Consider the following 26,796-nt stretch of genomic DNA (forward strand, 5'->3'; position numbering starts at 1 on the left):
TTCTTTTTTTTTTTTTTTTTTTGCATTTTAGCCCAAATATGAGATCTGAGGACTTTTTGACCCCAGATCTCATATTTAAGAGGACCTGTCATGCTTTTTTCTATTACAAGGGATGTTTACATTCCTTGTAATAGGAATAAAAGTGATCCATTTTATTTTTTTTTTTAAAACAGTGTAAAAATAAATAAAATCAATTAAAATAAATAAGAAGAAAAAAAAAAATTTTTTTAAAAACACCCCGTCACGACGAGCTTGCGCACAGAAGCGGGCGCATACGTGAGTAGCGCCCGCATATGAAAACGGTGGTCAAACCACACATGTGAGGTATCGCCGCGATCGGTAGAGCGAGAGCAATAATTCTAGCCCTAGACCTCCTCTGTAACGCAAAAAATGCAACCTGTAGAATTTTTTAAATGTCGCTTATGGAGATTTTTGAGGCTAAAAGTTTGACGCCATTCCATGAGCGGGCGCAATTTTGAAGCGTGACATGTTGGGTATCAATTTACTTGGCATACCATTATCTTTCACAATATAAAAAAAAATTGGGCTAATTTTACTGTTGTCTTATTTTTTTATTCAAAAAAGTGCATTTTTTAAAAAAAAAGTGCGCTTGTAAGACCGCTGCGCAAATACGGTGTAAAAAAAAGTATTTCAATGACCGCCATTTTATTCTCTAGGGTGTTAGAAAAAAAACAATATAAAATGTTTGGGAGTTCTAAGTAATTTTCTAGCAAAAAAAAACAGTTTTAAACATGAAAACACCAAATCTGAAAAAGAGGGCTGGTCCTTAAGTGGTTAAATGAAAAAAAAAATTTGAAACATTCCAAAAATGGTCTGCACATCTGAGGTTAAAATTAGAGTGCAGACCAGGCAGCAAAAGGGTTAAAAGAGGCCCTGTCACTGTCTTTGTGCCAGCCATCTAGGTAAAAATAAGACGATAAATGCCTATGCTACCATGCCAGCCTTCATCTTTGTATACTTCATCTTTACCCAATTTTTATAACCATCTGTTCCAGGGAGAAGTTTCATAATTTGTAGTTACCTGTCCAGATTTAGGGTGCCATCATACTTTGGTTTGTTCACATCTTGGAACAGTTTTGTGGATAAGTTCTCAATCATGGCATCTTTAAGCACCTGTTCAGAAATATAGACTTTTCTATTATTCAAAATTCAGAACTCCTTGTAAGCAAATCATATAAGAACATAAGAAAGAGATATAGATATATATCTATATATAGTATCTCACAAAAGTGAGTACACCTTTTTTTTAAATATTTTATTATATCTTTTCATGTGACAACACTGAAGAAATAAACCACAATTACATGGCTTTTCAAAACCCTCATGTCCCCCATTTCTCCAGGATGACAGTCTTTTCTTCAGTCTTGCACAGTTGTACAGAAAATGCTCTCCTGTACTGAAAATGCTTACTCTGATTTCACTGCACACTGTGAGCATCTCATTGTGCACTATGAATTGTAAGTCACATAGAGCTTGGCTTGAGGACATCTACCTGCAAAACTACTCCAGATTGATATCAACCCATCAAGGCATTTTGCTTAGTGAGTACACCCCTAAGTGAAAATGTCCAAATTGGGCCCAAAGTGTCAATATTTTATGTGGCCACCATTATTTTCCAGCACTGCCTTAACCCTCTTGGGCATGGAGGTCACCAGAGCTTCACAGGTTACCACTGGAGTCCTCTTCCCCTCCTCCATGATGACATCACAGAGCTGGTGGATGTTAGAGACCTTGCGCTCCTCCACCCTCCATTTGAGGATGTCCCACAGATACTCAATAAGGTTTAGGTCTGGAGTCATACTTGGCTTGTCCATCACCTTTACCCTCAGCTTCTTTAGCAAGGCAGTGGTCATCTTGGAGGTGTGTTTGGGGTCGTTATCGTGTTGGAATACTGCCCTGCGGCCCAGTCTCTGAAGGGAGGGGATCATGCTCTGCTTCAGTATGTCACAGTACATGTTGGCATTCATGGTTCCCTCAATGATCTGTAGCTCCCCAGTGCCGGCAGCACTCATGCAGCCCCAGACCATGACACTCCCACCGCCGTGCTTGACTGTAGACAAGACACACTTGTCTTTGTACTCCTCACCTGGTTGCCCCCACACACGCTTGACACATATCTGAACCAAATAAGTTTATCTTGGTCTCATAAGACCACAGGAAATGGTTCCAGTAATCCATATCCTTAGTCTGCTTGTCTTCAGCAAACTGTTTGCGGGCTTTCTTGTGCATCACCTTTAGAAGAGGCTTCCTTCTGTGACGGCAGCCATACAGACCAATTTGATGCAGTGTGCGGCGTATGGTCTGAGCACTGACAGGCTGACCCCCCCAACCCATTCAACCTCTACAGCAATGCTGGCAGCACTCATACGTCTATTTCCCAAAGACAACCTCTGGATATGACGCTGAGCACGTGCACTCAACTTCTTTGGTCGACTATGGTGAGGCCTGTTCTGAGTGCAACTTGTCCTGTTAAATCACTTTATGGTCTTGGCCATCATGCTGCAGCTCAGTTTCAGGGTCTTGGCATCTTCTTATAGTCTAGGCCATCTTTATGTAGAACAACAGTTCTTTTTTTCAGATCCTCAGAGAGTTCATTGCCATGAGATGCCATGTTGAACCTTCAGTGACCAGTATGAGAGAGTGAGAGCGATAACACCATATTTAACACACCTGTTTCCCATTCACAGCTGAGACCTTGTAACACTAACGCCAGGGAGGGAAAATGGCTAATTGGGCCCAAGTTGGACATTTTCACTTAGCCCTTGTACACACGGTCAGACATTCCGATGGACAATGTCCGATAGGACCGTGTTGTCGGATAATCCGACAGTGTGTGGGCTCCATCGGGCTGTTTCCATCTGAGTATCCGACGGACCAAGTTTTCCAGTTGGGCTATAAAATTTTCCAATAACATGATCCGATCGGACTTTGTCCGATCATGTGTACAGAATTCCGATTGGACAAAGTGCCACGCATTCTCAGATCAAATTCCTAGACCAAACCTATTGGCTAATAGCCTGAACATAGTCCCGTCCTAACGAAATAACGTCATCACGTTAAGTGCGATCGGATTTTCTGACAACTTTGTCTGACTGTGTGTATGCAACAGTTTCGGACAAAATCCTTCGGACAAAATCTGATGGATTTGGTTGTCGGAATGTCCGACCGTGTGTACAAGGGCTTAGGTGTGTACTCACTTTTGTTGCCAGTGGTTTAGACATTAATGGCTGTGTGTTAAGTTATTTTGAGGGGACAGCAAATTTACACTGTTATACAAGCTGTACACTCACTACTTTAGATTGTAGACAAGTGTCATTTCTTCAGTGTTGTCACATGAAAAGATATAATAAAATATTTATAGAAATGTGAGGGGTATACTCAATTTTGCGAGATACGGTGTGTGTGTATATATATACACACACACATACACACACAGGAAGAGTTATGCAAATAGCAAAATGCCTTAATGGGTTGATATCAATCTGGAGTAGTTTTGCAGGTAGATGTCCTCAAGCCAGGCTCTATCTGATTTACAATTTATAGTGCACAATGAGATGCTCACAGTGTGCAGTGAAATCAGAGTAAGCATTTTCAGTACAGGAGAGGAACCTGTACAACTGTGCAAGACTGAAGAAAAGACTGTCATCCAGGAGAAATGGGGGACATGAGGGTTTTGAAAAGCCATGTAATTGTGGTTTATTGCATTCAGTAGATATACGGTACCTCAAAGTTATGCAAAAAAAAAATGTTCTTACCATGGCCAGATTGAATATTCCACCCACTGGCCCCAACTGTGAAGCAGCATCAATTAGTTGTCTCGTCCCCCCTATAGATGCCACATCTTTGGTTGAAACCACAATGGTTATCCCCGCTTCCTTCCAGCTCTGCACTTGTTTTGCCTGATAACCTGGAAATAAGAACAAAGTCTAGATTATCTTTCAAACCCAAAACCATTGATGACCCCCACAGCTAGGACTCACCACCCAAGCTCTATTATTTTTACCTCTAATCCAACTTTGTATGTTTTGATTACGATTTCATATATTGTCAAAATGTTACCAGTACAAACCATATAGACCAGGGGTCTCCAATCTTTCTAAGCAAAGGGCCAGTTTCAGGCTTTAGGAGGGCCGGACCCCATTGTTGATATCAATAGGAAGAATAGTACCCCATTGATGGTGTCAGTAGGGGGGGGGGGGTGGTGCTCCAACATTGGTGTCAGTTGGTGGAACAGTTCCCCAAGTTTGGAGACCGCTGATATAGACTATTAGTGGAAACTAATTTTATTAGCAGTTTATAGATTTTTTTTGGTTTAAATTACAGGGAAGGGTGAGAATATGAAAATATTGTTTACCCTAAAAGGTAGGGACACAGGGGGACAGGCGTATGCTGCTACTGACAATGGCTGTACATAGCTGTACCCTGCTATATGAAAGTTCCTACATAAACAAGAATATGTGTTCCACATACAAGTCTGGATGCAGGAATTTGCACACATTTGTTTTACGTTCATATACATAAGCATTTTTTATGCAATTGCTTATACATACTGTACATACATACATATTAGACATGTGCACTGACAAAAAATGTGTTCGCTTTCGTTTCATTAGTTTTTTTGCTTTTTGGAAATTCGAAAATTCGGAAATTCAGAAATGCGAAAATCTGAAAAAAGTTAAATTTGAAATAATAACTAACTATTAAATTATAGGTATTGGAATTTCCTTTCAAATTTGGCTGTTTGTGAACGTAACAAATACAAATTTATCTGAAGTTACGAATTATCCGAAATAAAGAATGCCGCAACTAAACAAATGCAATGGAATAAATTAATAATAAACAATAATAATAAAAAAAATGTATTATTAATTATTAGATCGTTACGTTCCATTCGTTTAGATACGACATTCCTTATTTCAGATAATTTATTCAAATATATGTTCACTAACAGCCAAATTTGAAAGGAAATTCCAATATCTATAATTTTTCATTTATTATTAGTTAGTTATTATTTCAGATTTTCAGGTTTTCGAATTTTCAGATTTTCATTCTTTCGAATGTTCAAATTTTCATTCTTATTTTTGGATTTTCAAATTTCCAAATTTCTGATTTTTTGTAAATTTCCAAAATTTTGAATTTTTGAAATTTCGGAAATCGAAAAATTCAGAAATTCACAAATTTGTCAAAATTCGTAAAAAAAAAAAAAAAAAAAAAAACGAATTCGGAACTAAACTAATTGCACGTGTCTAATATACAGTGGTGTGAAAAAGTGTTTGCCCCCTTCCTCATTTCCTGTTCCTTTGCATGTTTGTCACACTTAAGTGTTTCGGAACATCAAACCAATTTAAACAATAGTCAAGGACAACACAAGTAAACACAAAATGCAATTTGTAAATTAAGGTGTTTATTATTAAAGGTGAAAAAAAATCCAAACCATCATGGCCCTGTGTGAAAAAGTGATTGCCCCCCTTGTTAAAACATACTATAACTGTGGTTGTCCACACCTGAGTTCAATTTCTCTAGCCACACCCAGGCCTGATTATTGCCACACCTGTTCACAATCAAGGCATCACTTAAATAGGAGCTGCTTGACACAGTAAGGTCCACCAGAAGATCCTTAAAAGCTACACATCATGCCGAGACCCAAAGAAATTCAGGAACAATTGAGAAAGAAAGTAATTGAGATCTATCAGTCTGGAAAGGGTTATAAAGCCATTTCCAAAGCTTTGGGAATCCAGCGAACCACAGTGAGAGCCATTATCCACAAATGGTGAAGACATGGAACAGTGGTGAACCTTCCCAGGAGTGGCCGGCCGCCCAAAATTACCCCAAGAGCGCAGCGACGACTCATCCAAGAGGTCACAAAAGACCCCACAACAACGTCCAAGGAACTGCAGGCCTCACTTGCCTCAGTTAAGGTCAGCGTTCATGCCTCCACCATCAGGAAAAGACTGGGCAAAAATGGCCTGCATGGCAGAGTTCCAAGGAGAAAACCACTGCTGAGCAAAAAGAACATCAAAGCTCGTCTCAATTTCTCCACAACACATCTTGATGATCCCCAAGACTTTTGGGACAACATTCTGTGGACCGATGAGACAAAAGTGGAACTCTTTGGAAGGTGTGTGTCCAAGTATATCTGGCGTAGAAGGAACACTGCATTTCAGAAAAAGAACATTATACCAACAGTAAAATATGGTGGTGGTAGTGTGATGGTCTGGGGCTGTTTTGCTGCTTCAGGACCTGGAAGACTTGCCGTGATAAAAGGAACTATGAATTCTGCTGTCTACCAAGAGATCCTGAAGGAGAATGTCCGACCATCTGTTCGTGTACTCAAGCTGAAACGAACTTGGGTTCTGCAGCAGGACAATGATCCTAAACACACCAGCAAGTCCACCACCGAATGGCTGAAGAAAAACAAAATGAAGACTTTGGAGTGGCCTAGCCAAAGTCCTGACCTGAATCCTATTGAGATGTTGTGGTATGACCTTAAAAAGGCCGTTCATGCTCGAAAACCCTCTAATGTAACTGAATTAGGACAATTCTGCAAAGATGAGTGGGCCAAAATTCCTCCAGGACGCTGTAAAAGCCTCATTGCACGTTATCGCAAACGCTTGGTTGCAGTTGTTGCTGCTAAGGGTGGCCCAACCAGTTATTAGGTTTAGGGGGCAATCACTTTTTCACACAGGGCCATGATGGTTTGGATTTTTTTTCACCTTTAATAATAAACACCTTCATTTACAAATTGCATTTTGTGTTTACTTGTGTTGTCCTTGACTATTGTTTAAATTGGTTTGATGTTCCGAAACACTTAAGTGTGACAAACATGCAAAGGAACAGGAAATGAGGAAGGGGGCAAACACTTTTTCACACCACTGTATATAATCACAAAGCCTTTGACTTCTATAGGTAGTTGTATGTAGCACCTGTAGGTTCCCTGGTGGGGAACAATGCCAAAACGTATGCTATACAGCAAATACGGCCATGTTCATGAGTTCCAAAAGAAATAAATTCAGCACAATACACAATCAGGAATGGGCGTTTTGTGAAAGCTTACCATTTCTTATCCCGGATCGAGAGGTAAGAATGAGATTGCGAGCGCCTCTTTCGATTAACCACTGTGCTAACTCCAGGCCAAACCCGCCCAGTCCTCCAGTGATAATGTAGGACTTTGTCGGAGGAAAGGACGTCCGCAGGATGGCAGGAAGTAGAGTGTCAGCATCCCTAACAGATCCGACTTCTTCATCGCATACCTGCAATGGATGACACAACTGTCTCAAATCACAGCACATACATCAGCGTTTTCAACCAAGAGACCTTCAGAAGTAACTTTGGGTTCTTTGAGCAATGAGCAACTTCTACTTTTCATATAAGTAACCAAGGACATCAATTACCCTTTTACCCATCTGTAGAGGAGCATTCTTTCCAGTTACCATGGGACCTTCTCCCACTAACCACCAGTATAGAGTGGCCTATCTCCCAATCGCAAATGTTTTAGGCTTTACAACCACTTTAATAATGTATTAATGAATATAAAGCTGCATTCATTTATGTTGCCCAGACTCTAATGGCTCTAATGGCTCTACCGCCACCATCTCACCTTTATCAGAACTTTTCCAATATGTCTTCCTTGTGCCATGAACCTGAACGCCGGTTCCACCTCATCCCAAGTAAAGATGGTGCTCTTAAGTGGCTTCACCACTCCATCCCTTATGCCAGATTTCAGCAGGTCAGACACCTCCTCCCATTCTCTATTCCCCTCTTCAAAGAGGGCATCAAGCAAGATTCCATGAAAGGCCACATTCTTCAGGAACAGAGCCATACCTGCACAGAGACAGCAAGGAGAACATTGTATTATAAAATGTCCCATCAATTGTAACCCCTTAAAGGGCTTGCCGGAGCCGACACCAGGCGCTAAGCAGGATCTACTATGCTTAGCCCAGCGCTGGATCAATCCGAGCAGCCAGATAGCCAATGCTACCTAAAAATTATAACGGGTGCTTAAAGCGGAGTTCCACCCAAAAGTGGAACCTCCGCTTATCTGCCCTCCGGTGCCACATTTGGCGCCTTTCAGGGGGGAATGGGTACCCGTTTTTGACAGGTACCCTTTCCTACTTCTGGGAGACTGCGCCATTAATGAATTAAATAAGAAAAAAAAATACATTTTAAACGCGCACCCTGTCCCGACGAGCTTGCGTGCAATAGCGAACACATACGTGAGTAGTGCCCGCAACGGTGGTCAAACCACACATGTGAGGTATCGCCACGATCGGTAGAGCGAGAGCAATAATTCTAGCCCTAGACCCCCTCTGTAACTCAAAAGAAACAACCTGCAGAATTTTTTAAACGTCGCCTATGGAGATTTTTAAGGGTAAAAGTTTGTCGCCATTACACAAGCGGGTGCAATTTTGAAGCGTGACATGTTGGGTATCAATTTACTCAACGTAACATTATCTTTCATAATATAAAAAAAAAAAATTGGGCTAACTTTACTCTGGTCTTATTTTTTAATTCAAAAAACTGTGTTTTTTCCAAAAAAGTGTGCTTGTAAGACCACTGTGCAAATACGGTGTGACAGAAAGTAGAGAAGAAGGGGGCGCCGCTCACCAACCCAGTGCATTTAGTATGTAGATTAATCTGGTCTCAGCCAGTGTTGCTCCAGCCACATGCCCCTGACATGTTTCGCCCCATTAACCGAGGCTTGGTCTATGATGGCGGCGCCCTTTTTCTTTGATATAGGAAACTTTGCTTATACTCACCCAGTGGCGTGTTGTTGGACAAATCATATTTGCCAATTTCCAGGAAGCGCCCGTGACGCGCCAGGCACCGCAGGCTGGCCTGCAACTTTTCCTCTGCCAGAGAGTTTAAGATAAGGTCCACTCCTGGGGAGGAAACAACAAGGTGGGATCAGTTCTGTCTTGAAAAATTAATTGCAGCAAAGTTTGCATCTTCATGCTGTGCGCTCACCTCTGCCTCCTGTGACACTGAGCACGTGCTGTTCAAAAGATGTGTTTCTGGAATTCGCGAAGCACTTAGGGTTGAGCTGTGGGAATTTGCTTTGAAGATATTCCTGCTTCTCTACAGATCCTGAATAAGGGACAGAGAATTAAGACAATTTTAACAGTTGGTGTTGTGTAATTGAGTAAATCCATAGGTGAGCATCTGACCATTACACCTAACTATGGGGAAAGAAAGTATGTGGGCACCCCTCAGCTACAACAGACATTTTACATAATTGTGCACTTCTAACCTTTTGCTAAAAGTTTGGGGATTTCTTCTGTCCCAGTATGACTGTGCCTCTGTGCTCAGAGCCAGCTTAAAAAAAAGGACATTTAATAAGTTAGGTATGTATTCCTCTTCCTCAGAGGAAGTCGTGATGACGAAACGCGTCAAAACACGACCTTACGGCAACCGGAAATTACCTTTGCGCTCCACGAACAGGAAGTGACGAACCAGGAAGTAAGCGGTGGACTCTGCCTTCCTATTGTGTGAGTCTAATGCCGCGTACACAAGGGTACAAGGGCATAGGCTTGGTGTGGAGAACCTCTAGTGGCCTTCACACGCGACCAGACTTTTCGACGGACTAGGTCTAACGGAATGAATCCGTCGGATATTATGATCGTGTATGGGCTCCAGCAGACTTTTTTTCCCAAAAGTCAGACAGACCTAGAAATAAAACATGTTTCAAATCCTTCCGACAGACTAGAGTCCGGTCGAAAAATGCGTCCGCCTGTATGCTAGTCTGACAGACGAAAACCGACACTAGGGCAGCTATTGGCTACTGGCTATGAACTTCCTTATTCTACTCCAGTAGTACGCCATCACGTTCGAATCCATCGGACTTTGGCGTGCTTGTGTGTGGCCAAGTCCGTCCGTTTGGAAAGTCTGTTGGAACTCTGCCGAAAGTCAGACGGGAAGACCGTCGGACCTAGTCGGTCGAAAAGTCCGGTCGTGTGTACGCGGCATTAGAGTACCTGGGTTGCGTTAAACGCGGATCGTTTTAAAGTTGACCTCATATGCACTTTTATTGATGAAAATGGATGAGATATATTGATTGAACACTTTAATAAACACGAGTTGAAACAATATCACACTATTTGAGACTCTCTTCTATGTGAGTACCGGTGGATATCGCAGGACAAAGTGCGACCCCTTCCATGATACTGAGACTGACGATTGCCCATACATATCAATGCTTGATGTGTTCATCTCTCTGGTGAGTGTGAACCCCAAAGGGGAGTGTGGCGCACGGACTTTGGTGTGAGGTTCACTATTGTTTTTTTATCATCGGATCATCACTCCTGTATCTTCTGGGACTTTATTCACCATCTATCAACTGAACCTATGGTCATAATCTATTTATGACAATAGCGCTGCTGCAGTGATTTTAGAAACTAGAGCTGGACTCTGTGTACTATTTTTTATTACTATTTTATCAATACTGCATGTATGCGATTTTGTGCCCATGCTGAAGGGAAAAAAAAAATCCGGTCAACTCAGAATTAAATAAAGAGTTTTGGCTTTAAATCCTGATAGAAAACAACAGTGGAAATGTGATTGCAGATGGGCAACACCTACATATTTCTCTACAGAGATATATTTTCATAGAATGGTACTAGGTTTACACGGTATATCCATGCATGCAAAAACTAAATTAGAAAAATATATAAATTCAAGAGAACTTACCCACTGTTGTGAACACTTGGCAGCCCATGCTAAGACATATAGCAATAGCTGCCTGACCGACTCCCCCTGATCCAGAGTGGATGAGAACACTTTCGCCTTTCCGTAAACGTCCTCGTACAACCAATGCATAGTAGGCTGTAGCATAGACCACTGGCACTGTGGCGGCATCAGCCAATGACCTGCAAGAGAACAGAGATGCCTTGTATTAGTGTTTACAGTGCTGGATTCTGAGTACTCTATTATGTATATACAATATGTAAAATATATATTCTGAGTACTCTTATGCCGCGTACACACAACCAGACTTTCCGGCATAGTAGGTCTGACAGTCTTCCCAACTGACTTTCGGCGGAGTTCCGATGGACTTTCCGAATGAACGGACTTGGCCACACACAATCACATCAAAGTCCGACGGATTCTAACGTGATGACGTACGACCGGACTAGAATAAGGAAGTTCATAGCCAATAGCTAATAGCTGCCCTAGCGTCGGTTTTCATCCGTCGGACTAGCATACAGACAAGCGGATTTCTCCATAGGAAGTGGGTCCGGCGGAAAAAATTGAAACGCTCTATTTCTAAGGTCCGTCAGATTTTTGGACAGCAAAGGTCCGATGGAGCCCACACACGATCGAATTGTCCGATGGATTCGTTCTGTTGGACCTTTGCTGTTGAAAAGTTTGGTCGTGCATACGCAGCATTATGTACTCTAATATGTATACACGCACAGGCCTCAGAGATGGCAAATCTTAAAAAAGTGCAACCACAGACAAGTAAAAAAAAAAAAAAAAAAAAAAAAAAAAACAGTTCCGCATTAACCAATTACAATAGCAGAAAAGGAACAAAGCAGCTTGTATAATAGCTTATATGGCCAAGTGGATGTAGACAACTCTCCAAATTTTTAAGTTCAGATGTTAATACCACATCATACAAAGACATTCTAGATATCTTAGCCAACCCTGTGGTGACTATTTGAGGAAGGCCCTATGACTGTGCCCCTGTGTACAAAGCTGGCTCCTAAATGACATGGTTTGATAGCCCTTGTACACATGGTTGGACACTCCGAGGCAAAATGTCCGATCGGACCGCGTTGTCGGATAATCCGACCGTATGTGGGCTTCATCTGACTTTTTCAGTCGGAATGTCTGACCAACAAAGTTTAAGAGCTGGATATAAAAATTTTCCGACAACATGATCCGATCGGACTTTGTCCGATAGTTTATAGAGAATTCCGATTGGACAAAGTGCCACGCATGCTCAGATCAAATTCCTAGACCAAAGCTATTGGCTACTAGCCTAAACGTAGTCCCGTCGTAACTAAATAGCGTCATCACGTTACGAATGATCGGATTTTCTGACAACTTTGTCCGACCGTGTGTATGTAACACCAGTTTAGGACAAAATGCGTCGGACAAAATCCCATGGATTTTGTTGTCGGAATGTCCAACCCTGTGTATAGGCTTGGTGTGAAGAACCTCTAGTGGCCTTCACAGAGCCCTGACTTCAACCCAACTGAACACCTTTGGGATGTATTAAACAATGGATTTCAAGCCTTGTCTTCTCATCCAACATCAATACTTGACCTCACAGATAGTTTTTGGTTGAATGGGCTCAAACTCCCACAGATATCCTCCAAAATATTGTGGAAAACATTCCCAGAAGAAAATAAGCCTGTTATAGCCCCAAAGGAGACCCTACCCCTTTTCCATGGTTCTGGAATGGGATGTTCAACAAGCTAATATTAGTTTGACAGTCTGGTGTCCACAAAGCTTTGGCCATATAGTGCAAATCTTTGCATTTTAATCCACCAGCATCTATACAAAATAATTGTGCAGATTGATCCTTTAAAAATAAACCTTTTGATAATTTGGGGCAAAGTAAAGGGCAGCCCATGTGACATTACTTAGACTTGGTGTTGGAACTGGGCACTTCGCTTGGCTCTGAGGACAACTGGGTTGCATACGGTAGAAATTAGTAGAAGGGGGGGGGGGGGGTTCAGGAGTGCAATCAAGTGAACCTGTTACCTTGCCCTACAACTATCTACATTATAGATTGGTTTTATTTACCAGTTCTCAGGAACATTCCACAAGAAGCGCTGATCAGCATCCACTTTGGTAGCAAGACCTTTAGCTGGAAGAAGCCCCATGACTCTTTTGCCAGCAGGGTCGCGGCCAGAAAACTCCATTCCAAGCATGCACTGCTGCAGTGCCAAGTCACCTTGTAATGAAAAAAAAAGGAAACAATAAGAAAAATGAATGATTAACAATGCACCAAAAAAAAGAATATCGCAACATGCTAGCTAAGATCAAATATTCCAAATCATATACAGCAGTAACAAAGGAGGGGGTTATTCACTGCCATCTACACGGAACACAAAATAGAATTTTCCTGGTTTTGGGAAACTTGGGAAGATACACATTTTTTTGTTTTTCCTGGTGACCAGCAGGACAGAAATTGATGGAAAATCCAAAATGTTATAGTTGTCACCAGGGTAGGAAGTGGGGAGAACCCCTCTAATTAGAACACATGTTCTGGTGGCTACTCTCTGGGAATTCTCTTCACTTTGGAGCAATTTCCTCTGATTTCCTGTTGCACCTCCAGGACAGGTGGATCCTCCTCACAAGAATACCAACAGCTAAAAATAATCCGACGGGTTTTACCCCTTCCCAACTCTATTTAAAAAAAAATGTTAAATGTATATTTTTAATTGCTTTTTAGACTGAAGGATGAGACATTTCTCTGGATAGCTCTTTATCTAAGCTCTGTGGCCAATAGCAACTACCGTATTTATCAGTGTATGACACGCACATTCATTCTAAGGGAAGTTTCAGGAAAAAAACTAACATTTTAAATAAGGAACTTTGAAGCAAAATAAGGATCAGTGCCCATCTGCAGCCTCACCATTGCCATCAATGCAGCCTGATCAATGTCCATCTGCAGCCTCACAAGTGCCATCAATGCAGCCTCAACAGTGCACATCAATGCAGCAGCCTCACCATTGCCATCAATGCAGAAGCCTCACCATTGCCATCAATGCAGCAGCCTCACCATTGCCATCAATGCAGCAGCCTCACCATTGCCATCAATGCAGCAGCCTCACCATTGCCATTAATGCAGAAGCCTCACCATTGCCATCAATGCAGCAGCCTCACCATTGCCATCAATGCAGCAGCCTCACCATTACCATCAATGTAGCAGCACCACCATTGCTATCAATGCAGAAGCCTCACCATTGCCATCAATGCAGAAGCCTCACCATTGCCATCAATGCAGAAGCCTCACCATTGCCATCAATGCCGCAGCCCCACCATTGTCATCAATGCAGCAGCCTCTCCATCAATGCAGCAGCCTCGCATTTGCCATCAATGCAGAAGCCTCGCCACTGCCATCAATGCAGAAGCCTCGCCATTGCTATCAATGCCGCAGCCTCACCATTGCCATCAATGCCGCAGCCTCACCATTGCCATCAATGCCGCAGCCTCACCATTGCCATCAATGCCGCAGCCTCACCATTGCCATCAATGCCGCAGCCTCACCATTGCCATCAATGCCGCAGCCTCACCATTGCCACCAATGCAATAGCCTCACCATTGCCACCAATGCAGCAGCTTTGCCATTGCTATCAATGCAGCAGCCTCACCATTGCCATCAATGCAGCAGCCTCACCATTGCCATCAATGCAGCAGCCTCACCATTGCCATCAGTGCAGCCTGATCGATGACCATCTGCAGCCTAGAGGGGACAGGGAGGGGGACGGGATGAGCACTGACAGATTACATACAGTGAGAATCTCCTATGATAGACAGAACAGTGGTCCAATGGCGGCCCAGGAGATGGAACTTCCTATTACAGAGGGCGCCAAAGTAAACAGGAGATTCTCACTGTATGTAATCTGATGGCGCTCGTCCCGCCCCCCTCCCTGTCCCCTCCCAGGCAGCTAAAACTGAAGTATCGGCGTATAACAAACACATGCTATTTGTACGCCAATACATACAGTAACCATCCAAGCAAGCATCTGATTGGAAATTCTCCATTGGCCAACTCTCTTTTTTTTTTTTTCTATAAATTTGAAATTGCAGAATCTTCTGTGGTGAATAAATCAGGAACCCATTATCTAAATAAATGATAGCTGAAAGTGGACGTGTCCTTTAACTCAAATGGGTGTCAGCAGTATCAAATTCAATGGTTGCATCTATTGCTTGGTAAAGTCGTCTTACCAACCACTGTGCAATCTTATACATTGGTTGACCATTATGTTTCCTGCTACAGCAATAGAAGATCTTACCTGGGATGGCGTCCGGGGGTAGTTTCCCAGTTGCCAGCATGATGTCCCGGAAGTTGAGTGAGGCGTAGTAGACATTGCACAGTTTCACGTTGGGGTTAGTGGGCTGAAAGTGACGCAGGGGAGAGGCGATCCAGCGCAGAGTGGAGAGGTCACCTCGGGTCAGGACATTCACAAAAGCAAACTGAGTGTTATCCTGAGCATGATCTGCACAAACAAAATGAAATATCCATTAATATGAGCGTCAGACAACGGCTTATTGGAAGAGAAGGTCCAGCAGGTGGACACTCAGACAACTCTGAACAATTTGCTTCTTGCACACACACACCTGTGAGATGCCACCCCCTCATAACTCTTGTATAGATGGTATGGGTTCAAATGGTGTTGACATAAATTAGGCCTCATTTACACCAATGTGCGTTTTTTTTTTGTTTTCTTTTAATGCTTTTTGCAGAAACGCAGGACATTTTATTAACATAGGATCCTATGGAACACGTTCACATCAATGCATTCTTGTGCCTATGCGCTTTTCGAAAAGGGCCAGGGACTTTTTTAAATGCAAAACTGTGCTTTTTTTTGGTGTAACAGACTTCAATAGAGAAGCTGCAGAAAAGCATGTAGTTTTTTTTAATCTGCCCAACAAATTTGCCCAAAAAGCATAAAAAAAAAAGCAAAAAACGCAAATCACGTGTTCCAAAAACACAAAAAGCACTGCAGAAACGCTCAAAAGCAACATGGATAGATGTGAATCGAGCCTTAGAGGACACATGTTCAATTTTGCCATTAAAAGTCAGACTAGGGAACGTTTGCATTTCCAATAGTTACTTCAGTCCAGGAAGAATCAATGAACTGCGAGAGCGCTCACCAGCACCCTCATAGTTCATTGAGAACTACAAGCTGTCAGCCACAAAGGCTATCGGTACTTGTAGTCTATTCATTCACAGAACTCTAGTTCCACAAAGACGTGACGTAGCGCAATGTGCGTTCCAGTCTTACACATTTCGTCAATCATGAAGCTTCTGGCGACGTCATGACTGATGACAAAACGCGTTAAGCTGGAACGCACGTTGTGCTACGTCATGTCTTTGTTGAATGCATGCTGAATCTGGTGTGGGTTACACGGCTTTCCACAACCCCAATTGTGTTTGCGGTTGTTCGCATTTGGAGGGTCATAGACTGTTTTTACACTGCAGTCCATTGAGGCTTGTAATAAAACTACCTATTCGGTTTTACACTATGAGGAGTCTGTCCTCTGTTTTTCCTTCCTTTACAGCTGGTGACATCCTGTCTTGAAGTTACGCTCTACCTGGAGGAGGGCGACACTGGAGGATTTGCCTAAAAGACCCGAGGAGGTCAGGGAGACCCCACAAGCCCTTTATAATCCCTCTTGTCATAAGGCAGGGGGATCTACAACATCTGGTGAGTGTACATCCACACTTAATTATCACCATATGATCGACGTAGGAAGATTTTGTTTCCATTGGAGTACTTGTAAGATTTTTTGGGGACTTTGATTTGGACTAATTTTGGTCATATGTTCACATATGTTTTAAGGACTGTGTTCAGCTATACAACTTTTTTTTATTTCACATCATTTAAAATGTTGTATTCACATCTATTTTGTTTGCACTAGTAACTATGTAGGTCACATTGCTTATCTTCACCTTATGTGTTATTAGCAAGCGCTGTTTTGCACATCCAGGTTTGTTTTAGCAATAAATGCCCGTTTACCTATTACTAAAGTACACTGTATGCATTATCTCTGTGTTGTGTACCAACTTTTGTCAAGTTCTTAAAAACCAATAAAAAAAAATCCTGAAAAAAATTAATAAAAATAAATACATCAATGAGTATAAAAAACCTCAACTTGGCATTCTCAAAAAAACGCTACCTCTGCTGACTTGCAATATAATATATATATATATATATATATATATATATATATATATATATATATATATATATATATATATATATATATATATAATATATATACACACACACACACATATATACATACACACACTAAGAACTCAAAGCATATTTACAGATGCATGCTACTCACTAACCTCTCTGGAAGGGAACATGGCGGAATGACCCCCACTTCCCGCCACAGTAAACATTCATCACCAAATCTTTGCCTTGCAGCTGCTGGAGCTCCTTGTCAGGAACTTCATGCGCTTCCATTTCAGAATTAAAGATGCACCTGGGGGTGAGAAATCACAAGATAATTGTGTTGAAAGCAAGATCGGTTCAACAGCTGCTTACTTTTATAAACTCAATGAATCTACACCTTATATGGTTAAAAAGTAAATATATTACAAAGTTTACCTAAAGGGAATGTGCAGCATTTTTGTATGGATTTATTTTTTATTTATAATGTTCAGGATCAAAAAATACATATGATAATAATAATAATGATTTTCAGGTGCCTTTTCATTTATAAAATAGTGCACAATTTTTTTTTTATATTTACATTCCAGCAGGTGGCACACTTTTCACTTGTTAACTGTCTATTCTTAGCTGCTCTGCTGGAAAAAAAAAACCTTGTGTTTACAGTCATTAGCTCAACATCAAATTAAAAACAGAACTGACTGAAGCAGACAAGGTTGACACCCTGCGGGTGCATCTACCTCTTGCATGCTGCATCTGGGCAGTGGGTCCAGGAGTTTAAAATACATCCTTTAGGCCACTGAGCTTAAAGAACACTGAGCAGGTGTTTGGTTTGCTTTTTATGGTGGCTATGCATGTGAACACTCAGAAACTAGTTGTTCATCTTTTGCATCAAGTGATAAGACACCCCAACCAGGTCTTAATGAGTGGGCACACCTGGGCACTGCCCAGGGGCCCCAGCTGCATGGGGAGCCCTTGTACTTCCCCCCAAAGCAGCTGGTCCTTGAGCCCACACTGCCCCAAAATTGGGGGCCCCATGATGGCACTGAGAGTGATGGATACACAGGGGAGGCAGGCAGGCAGCGGTGGGCTGTGCTGTGCAGAACAATACCTATTATTTAACAGCCAGCAGGAAGGTATGGTGCCAGAGCCCCAGTGATGCTCTGACCCTGCCCCATGCAGCTTGAATGCTCGGGACTCGAAGGCTGCAGGTAGGAGGTGGAGTGGGAGCTGCTGAGTTGGCAGTACTGAGAGTCCACCTGCGGAAGTGGCATTGTGGATGGTGTCATGGCGAGCCCAGCTGTCCAGCACTGTTTGCACCGAAGAGCTTGGAATGCTCCCTCCTCCGCCCCTCCTTCTGCCTGCTTGATTGGTATAGGTGAGTCCATTGCGGGAGGTGGGCACATAGCCAAAAGTTTACATGCACTGTATCTCCACTGGAAAAGGGAGTTCTACATAGCTGGAATAATGGTGCTGGGGGATATCAAGAGTGTATGGGGGAAAACAATGCTGAGGGGGATCTGTATAGGGGGTAGCAATGCTTGGGGTAGCTTGGGTGGCTGTAGTGCTAGAGGTATCAGGGATGTAGTGAGGCCACTAGGTAGGGGGTATCAAGGATGTAGTGGGGTCACAATACAAGGGGTATCTTGTGGTATATGGTAACAGTGCTGGGGGGGGGTGGTATCTGGGGTGTAGAGAGGTCAGAGTTCTGGGGGGATATCTGGGATGTAGTGGGGTCAGAGTGCTGGGGGGATATCTGGAATGTAGAGGGGGCAGAATGCTGGGGGGATATCTGGAATGTAGAGGGGGCAGAGTACTGCAGGGATATCTGGAATGTAGAGAGGGCAGAGTGCTGCAGGGATATCTGGAATGTAGAGAGGGCAGAGTGCTGCGGGGATATCTGGGGTGTTGAGTGGTCAGAGTGCTGGGGGATATCTGGTGTGTAGAGGGGTCAGAGTGCTGGGGGATATCTGGGATGTAGAGGGGTCAGAGTGCTGGGGGATATCTGGTGTGTTGAGGGGTCCGAGTGCTGGGGGATATCTGGGATGTAGAGGGGTCAGAGTGCTGGGGGATATCTGGGGTGTAGATGGGTCAGAGTGCTGGGGGGATATCTGGGGTGTAGAGGGATCAGAGTGCTGGGGGGGATATCTGGGGTGTAGATGAGGACAGAGTGCTGGGGGGATATCTGGGGTGTAGAGGGGTCAGAGTGCTGGGGGGTGTAGAGGGGTCAGAGTGCTGGGGGGTGTAGAGGGGTCAGAGTGCTGGGGGGATATTTGGGGTGTAGAGGGGTCAGAGTGCTGGGGGGTGTAGAGGGGTCAGAGTGCTGGGGGGATATTTGGGGTGTAGAGGGGTCAGAGTGCTGGGGGGATATCTGGGGTGTAGAGGGGTCAGGGTGCTGGGGGGGATATCTGGGGTGTAGATGAGGACAGAGTGCTGGGGGTATATCCGGGGTGTAGAGGGGTCAGAGTGCTGGGGGGATATCTGGTGTGTTGAGGGGTCCGAGTGCTGGGGGATATCTGGGATGTAGAGGGGTCAGAGTGCTGGGGGATATCTGGGGTGTAGATGGGTCAGAGTGCTGGGGGGATATCTGGGGTGAAGAGGGATCAGAGTGCTGGGGGGGATATCTGGGGTGTAGATGAGGACAGAGTGCTGGGGGGATATCTGGGGTGTAGAGGGGTCAGAGTGCTGGGGGGATATCTGGTGTGTTTAGGGGTCCGAGTGCTGGGGGATATCTGGGATGTAGAGGGGTCAGAGTGCTGGGGGATATCTGGGGTGTAGATGGGTCAGAGTGCTGGGGGGATATCTGGGGTGTAGAGGGATCAGAGTGCTGGGGGGGATATCTGGGGTGTAGATGGGTCAGAGTGCTGGGGGGTGTAGAGGGGCCAGAGTGCTGGGGGGATATTTGGGGTGTAGAGGGGTCAGGGTGCTGGGGGGATATCTGGGGTGTAGAGTCGGTCACAGTGCTGGGGGGGATATCTGGGATTTAGAGGGGTCAGAGTGCTGGGGGGGATATCTGGGGTGTAGAGGGGTCAGAGTGCTGGGGGGGATATCTGGGGTGTAGAGGGGTCAGAGTGCTGGGAGGGATATCTGCAGTGTAGAGGGGTCAGAGTGCTGGGGGGGGGGATATATGGGGTGTAGAGGGGTCAGAGTGCTGGGGGGGATATCTGGGGTGTAGAGGGGTCAGAGTGCTGGGGGGGGGATATATGGGGTGTAGAGGGGTCAGAGTGCTGGGGGGGATATCTGGGGTGTAGAGGGGTCAGAGTGCTGGGGGGGGGGGGATAGCTGGGATTTAGAGGGGTTGGAGTGCTTGGGAGATATCTGGGATTTAGAGGCATCAGAGTGCTAGGGAGGCATCAATCTAGCAGATATATTATATGCACAGGACAGCTTTGTTACTTTATGTATGTAGTATTTTCCTCACTGTTTCTTTGCTGTACAGAATGATTATTCATGTAGTTAATGCGGAGCTCCACCCAAAAGGGGAAGCTCTGCTTGTCTGTCTCCCTACCTAATTGATTTCTGTTTACCTGTGCTGCTGTCTCCATTGTAAGGGCCCCAGAACATTACGTTGCCCAGGGGCCCATGATGCTATTAAGACGGCCATGGGCTCAACACTCAGCCGAGCTGTCCTACAATGTATGTATGCATGTGTGCTTATTGCATGTTCAGTCATAAAGCATTATGGCACAGAATGGCATTAGGTAAATAAAATAATACCTGAGTCGGTGTCCCCCGGGTTCCTGGCGCAGACAGTTTACCATCCCAACAATACCGGAATTTGGTTGCTTTTGGGCAGTAAGCCAAATATGGTGATCAGTAGAATCCGCCATCAATTCCTGTGTGGCACAAATAGAACATTAACTATAACAAATTAGGCTTGGCTGTTTTTGGGTGGGTGGTGGTATCACCAGTTATATCATTTTACATTCAATATAATAGGGAATCTTAGGAATGATTACAGGATTAGATAATATTGACGTTTCACAAGGTTGATTCTTCTGCAGTATTGCAATGTGACCGCTTCGGATGCCCGATATACTATTGCACAATGTGGTTCCACCAGACTGTGTCCTGTATTGATATACAGTATCAGCCAGCAAATGGAACCACAGCACCCTGCGGAGGATCAGGAATCTCCAGGAGGTGTATACGATGGTGTAAATTATTCATCCAGCAAAGCTGAAGCACAGCAACAGGACAGGCAAGTATTATACCTCTTCTTTTACAGGGTTGGGTAGGACCAGAAGTATTCCCTACAGGTCCATTTTTGCCACAGCATGTGTACACCTCCATTTGCTGCCATCCAGCTTCAAAGGGGGCAGTTGAGGGGAGCAGCTCAACTTCATGTTTTTACCACCCCCCCCCCCCCAATCACAAGTGCTAAACATAGCCACAGGTGTGCACAGCCTATTGCAAAAGCCTATTTTACCACCCCCCAATCACAAGTGCTAAACATAGCCAGAGGTGTGCACAGCCTATTGAAAAAGCTCAAACACACATGTAGCCTCAGCTGCACTGGACAGTGAATGAATGGGAGGTGCTCTGTGCTGAACGGCTTCCTGTTCTTTCACACATTGAAGCATAGTGAACATATGCTTCGGTTATGAATGAACACAGTGAGTGATTGTCACCAATCACTCACTGTGTACATTCGGAAAAAGAAGGGGCCTATAAATTGCATATTTACCTGCACCTTCACTTGTTCTCTATCCATAAACATCCCTCTTTGTGCCTGCAGCAGCAGTCAGCAGGAGAGGAGAGGAGGAAAGCCAGAAGCTCTGCGAAGGGCAGAGCCCAGGCAGCAGTGGTAATCTGCACCACTTTGGATGAGTAGGGTGTGCCCAGGCACATCCTTTGCGTACATCTATGAACATAGACCTAATAAATAGCAAATTAAGAAATGTTGCCTGTTCTCTATATTACGGTTACTGGACGCTCAGAGTTGGTGCTGTGTAGGTATAAGATAACATTGCAGGAGGATAAAGATGCTGACTTATTATAGATGCTTTCTGTGTAATCTTTTCCATAAGCTTAGGGTATTAAGCTGGTGACATCTCATCACATGACCATCCTGCAGAAGCCAAAATGGCATGGCATAATGTACCTGGTGCAGCTATATGATGGACCATCCCCATCCACCCCTTCCCTGCTCCAGTTCTAGGTTAGCAATATCAAGATTTCGTTTAGTGACCGCATCAGAAATGCTGCTTTGGAGGAACAAGTTAGAACATCCCAATAACCAAGTGTCGGGATAGGCGGAATTTATGATCTTCCTGAAACAGCCTACCTTGAGCGATTCCACCCATGAACAATCCATGTCTTCCACCGACAGAGTTATAGGAGTCTTCTGTGGTCCACGTCGACGGCATAGAAAAATGACGGAGCTGTAGAAAGATTTCTTCATGGCAACCAAATCCAAAGAGGCGGCTTCGAACAATTCCTCCCACTCTGCCTGTCAGGGATAGAAAACTATTACTAGGCTTTGTGGCACTGATAGCACTAATGGGCACTGATTAGGAGACACCAATGGGCAGTACGGATAGGTGGCACTGATAGACAGCACTAATGGGCAATGATAGGCGGCACTGATGAGAAGGCTGTAATAGGCACAGATAGGCTGCACTGATGAGGCTGCTCTGATATGCAGCACTGATGGGCACTGACAGGTGGCACTAATGGGCAATGATAGGCAGCACTAATGGGCAATGATAGACGGCACTGATGAGAAGGCCGTAATAGGCACGGATAGGCTGCACTGATGTGGCTGCTCTGATATGCAGCACTGATGGGCACTGATAGGTGGTACTAATGGGCAATGATAGGCAGCACTAATGGGCAATGATAGATGGCACTGATGAGAAGGCCGTAATAGGCATGGATAGGCTGCACTGATGAGGCTGCTCTGATATGCAGCACTGATGGGCACTGATAGGTGGTATTAATGGGCAATGATAGGCAGCACTAATGGGCAATGATAGACGGCACTGATGAGGAGCCACTTATAGGGAGCACTGATGGACACGTATAGGCTGCACTGATAAGTTACACTGATGGGCACTGATGGGCACAGTTAGGTGGCACTAATGGGCAATGATAGGCGGCACTGATGAGGAGGCACTAATTGGCAGCACTGATGGGGCTTCACTGATGATCAGGGCACTGATGATCAGGGCACTGATGATCAGGGCACTGATGATCGGTGCCCTGAATAACAGTGTAAACGTGTGCTGTCAGAATTACTGGTTCCCAGGCTCCTTTCTCCTCACGCTGTGACCTCGTGTGAGGAAAGGAATGCCGATAACCACCAAGTTTGTTCACATGTGATCAGGTGTGATTGAACACAGCTGATCACATGGTAAAGGGCAGCTGTGATTGGTCCTTTACCACGATCACAGAGCATTGCTGGATGCGCATTGGGGAGGGGGGCGTGGTTCTGGGAGGATGTCCATGGATGCCCTCCCAGAACGAGAGAGCAGAGCTATAGCTGTATTTCAGCTATAGCGCAGTCATGAAGTGGTTTATATACACCATACTGAAAATACACAATATGGCAAAAGGTTTCCATCACACCTATATACTGTAAATTTGTTGGACATCCCGTTACAAAACCATGGCCATTGATATGGAGTTACCCCCTTCCACCCTTTGCAGCTATAACTGCCTCCCCCTCTTCTTGACAGAATCTTCACAAGAATTGAGACACTGTGGGAATGCAGGAGAGAATTTGTGATGCGTATTACTAATGCTGGCGAGAAGATCTGACTTGCAATAGGTGTTTCAATTCAATCCCAAAGACATTCAGTAAGGGTTGAGGTCAGGGCTCTGTGCAGGCCACTTGAGTTCCTCCACACCAAACTCATCAATCCATGTCTTTATGGAGCTGGCTTTGTGCACTGGACAGTTATGCTGGAACAGGAAAGGGCCTACTCCAAAAACGTTAGAAGATTGGACGTTCACAATCATTTAAAATGTTTTTTTTGTGTGTTGTAGCATTACCAGTACCCTACACCTTAATGTACACGCGATCGGAAATTCGGCCAGCAAAAGACAGATGAGAGCTTTTGGTCGGAAAATGCGACCGTGTGTATGCTCCATCAGACTTTTGCTGGCCAGTAAAAGATTGAGAGCATGTTCTCAATTTTTCGGTCGGAAAAAGTTCCGATCGGAAATTCAAATTGTCTGTACCGATTCCGCCGTGCAAAATTTCTACGCATGCTCAGAAACAATTTGACGCATGCTCGGAAGCTTTGAACTTCATCTTCTCGGCTCGTCGTAGTGTTGTACGTCACCGCGTTCTTGATGGTCGAAAGTTCAAAGAACTTTTGTGTGACCGTGTGTATGCAAGCCAAGCTTGAGCGGAATTCCGTCGGAATTCTGTTGGAAAAACCATCTGAGCTTTTTTCCGGCCAAAATTCCGATCGTGTGTACGCGGCATAACTTAACTTGGAGAAGTGTCCACATATGTTTGGCCATATAGTGTAAGTTGGGATGGGTGTCTAAAGAAAGGATGGTCTTTGATGCCCGTTAAAGCCTTCTTTGAATGTCTCTAGTAAGAAGAAAGACCTGGCTGGAGGCCACAGCAATAATGACAGCGCCTCCTACAGATACTTTGCTCAGCCACATCTAATAGCATGCCAATCGCTAGTTTATTGCATCTTACCTGAGAGAGAAGCCCATCTTTCTGCTGAAGATTTTGCGTCCTCAGAAAGGCTATGCTTTCTCCAAGGATGTCCCCTTTCAGAAGCGTGTGCAGCAAAACAAAAGCTCCTTCTTTTACCGCGGCAGCCATATTGGGGAGAACCTGTCTCGGGTCTTTCAGAAGATGTCCTGAGCTGTTACACACCAGCAAGTCGGCTCCTGTTAAATTATTAGGTGGTGAGACCAACGGGTCCCACTGCTCCACAGACACTTCCAGGTCACCGCTCAGCTTTGAGAGGACTTCTAGTGTCCGGTCAGTGGCTGTATAATCCACCTGCAGCATTGGTTGGGTGTTCAGAAGACTTAGCACATGAGATGATAAATGGCCGTTTCCTGCGAGTGCCTGCGGAAAATAGTAAGGGGTCTGGTGGTTAGAGACAAGAGAGATTCATTAAAAAAAAGTCTGCCGATGCAACCTATGATGAAATGGATGGGAGTTTGACACCCCTTGTTGAGATAGAGCTGGAGTTCAAATGTACCAGTGAAAGTTCTCAGGAGGAACGAGCGTGGTTGAGTTCCTGCACCTATTTTCTGAGAAAAAAAAATCCCTGGCTACATTTGTATAGTCTTACAAGTACAACCGGCACTTTGAGGGAACCATGATGCCGATGCAGCCTATGGTGAAATGGATGGGAGTTTGACACCCCTGGTTGAGAAAGAACTGCAGTTCAAATGTACCAGTGAAAGTTCTCAGGAGGAACGAGCGTGGTTGAGTTCCTGCACCTATTCTCTGAGAAAAAAAGCCCTGGCTACATTTATATAGTCTAATGCCGCGTACACACGATCAAATTGTCCGGCGTACTTAGTCCGCCGAAACGCATTTCACCGGACAATTCGATCGTGTGTGGGCTTCAGTGGACTTTCTCAGCGTAAAGTCCGGCAGACTTAGAAAGTCTTTTTGCAGTCCAATCTTGGGTTTCAGTGGACAATACGTTCGTCAGTATGCTAGTCCGGCGGACAAAGAATGACGCACGCTCAGAAGCAAGTACGAAAAGGAAGCTATTGGCTACTGAACTTCCTTTTTCTAGTCCCGTCATACGTGGTGTACGTCATCGCGCTAGCAAACGCCAGACTTTGTGTGTCCGCGTGTGGCCAAGTCCGTTCGGTAGAAAGTCCCCTGGACTATTCGCCGGATTGTTTGCCGGTGTAGTGTCATATTTTGCTCCCCATCATAGAATGCTCCGGAAGTGACGTTGCGACCAGAAATTTAGCACTGCGCATGTGCGATGCGTTCCAACCACTTGCGCCATGCGTTCTAAATGATTTGCGACAATGCAGACCAGTGAAACCGTCAGATAATGTCAGAGAAGTGAGGGTAATCCCCTCCCTGAGCTACAGTTACCTGCTCTCTCTCCGCCGCTCTCTGCTCTGTCTAAAGTTAATGTCACGCTTACCTCCCCTCACTCCCGTGACATTATCTGACGGTTTCACTGAACTACATTGTTGGAAATCCTCTGGAACACATGGTGCAAGCATTTGGAACGCATGCGCAGTGCAAAATTTCTGGCCGCAACGTCACTTCTGGAGCATTCTATGATGGGGAGCAAAATATGACACTACACCGGACTAAGTACGCCAAACAATTCGATCGTGTGTACGCGGCATTACAAGTACAACTGGCCCTTTGAGGGAACCATGATGCCGATGCAGCCTATGGTGAAATGGATGGGCGTTTGACACCCCTGGTTGAGAAAAAACTGCAGTTCAAATGTACCAGTGAAAGTTCTCAGGAGGAACAAGCGTGGTTGAGTTCCTTCACCTATTCTCTGAGAAAAAAAAGCCCTGGCTACATTTATATAGTCTGATGCCGCGTACACACGAACAAATTGTCTGGCGTACTTAGTCCACGAAACACATTTCACCAGACAATTCGATCGTGTGTGCGCTTCAGCGGACTTTCTCAGCGTAAAGTCCGGTGGACTTAGAAAGTATTTTTGCAGTCCAATCTTTCCGCCGGACTTGGGTTTCAGTGGACAATACGTTCATCAGTATGCTACTCCGGTGGACTAAGAATGATGCATGCTCAGAAGCAAGTACGAAAAGGAAGCTATTGGCTACTGGCTATTGAACTTCCTTTTTCTAGTCCCGTCGTACGTGCTGTACGTAATTGCGCTAGCAAACGCTGGACTTTCTGTGTGTCCGTGTGTGACCAAGTCGGTTCGGTAGAAAGTCCGCCGGACTATCCGCCGGATTGTTTGCCGGACTAAGTACGCCAGACAAT

General features: G+C 44.5%; 1 protein-coding gene across 1 annotated transcript in view; it reads right to left on the minus strand.

Moving 5' to 3' along the window:
• The window catches only part of FASN (fatty acid synthase), a 141,794-nt gene that overhangs the window by 28,089 nt on the left and 86,909 nt on the right, over positions 1-26,796 (minus strand). The window contains exons 23-35 of the mRNA XM_077458876.1: positions 24,538-24,918; positions 22,165-22,329; positions 20,595-20,713; positions 17,054-17,190; positions 14,988-15,191; positions 12,769-12,919; positions 10,705-10,883; positions 8,986-9,105; positions 8,778-8,900; positions 7,619-7,842; positions 7,076-7,271; positions 3,777-3,928; positions 1,043-1,134 (exon numbers count right to left, since the gene is read on the minus strand). Coding sequence (XP_077315002.1) covers positions 1,043-1,134; positions 3,777-3,928; positions 7,076-7,271; positions 7,619-7,842; positions 8,778-8,900; positions 8,986-9,105; positions 10,705-10,883; positions 12,769-12,919; positions 14,988-15,191; positions 17,054-17,190; positions 20,595-20,713; positions 22,165-22,329; positions 24,538-24,918 — 2,243 coding nt within the window. The remainder of the gene's footprint in view (positions 1-1,042; positions 1,135-3,776; positions 3,929-7,075; positions 7,272-7,618; positions 7,843-8,777; positions 8,901-8,985; positions 9,106-10,704; positions 10,884-12,768; positions 12,920-14,987; positions 15,192-17,053; positions 17,191-20,594; positions 20,714-22,164; positions 22,330-24,537; positions 24,919-26,796) is intronic.

The sequence above is a fragment of the Lithobates pipiens genome, unplaced genomic scaffold, assembly GCF_037356315.1.
Source record: "Lithobates pipiens isolate NorthernLeopardFrog02 unplaced genomic scaffold, aLitPip1_a1.2 Scaffold_28, whole genome shotgun sequence".
Classification (NCBI taxonomy): Eukaryota; Metazoa; Chordata; class Amphibia; order Anura; family Ranidae; genus Lithobates; species Lithobates pipiens.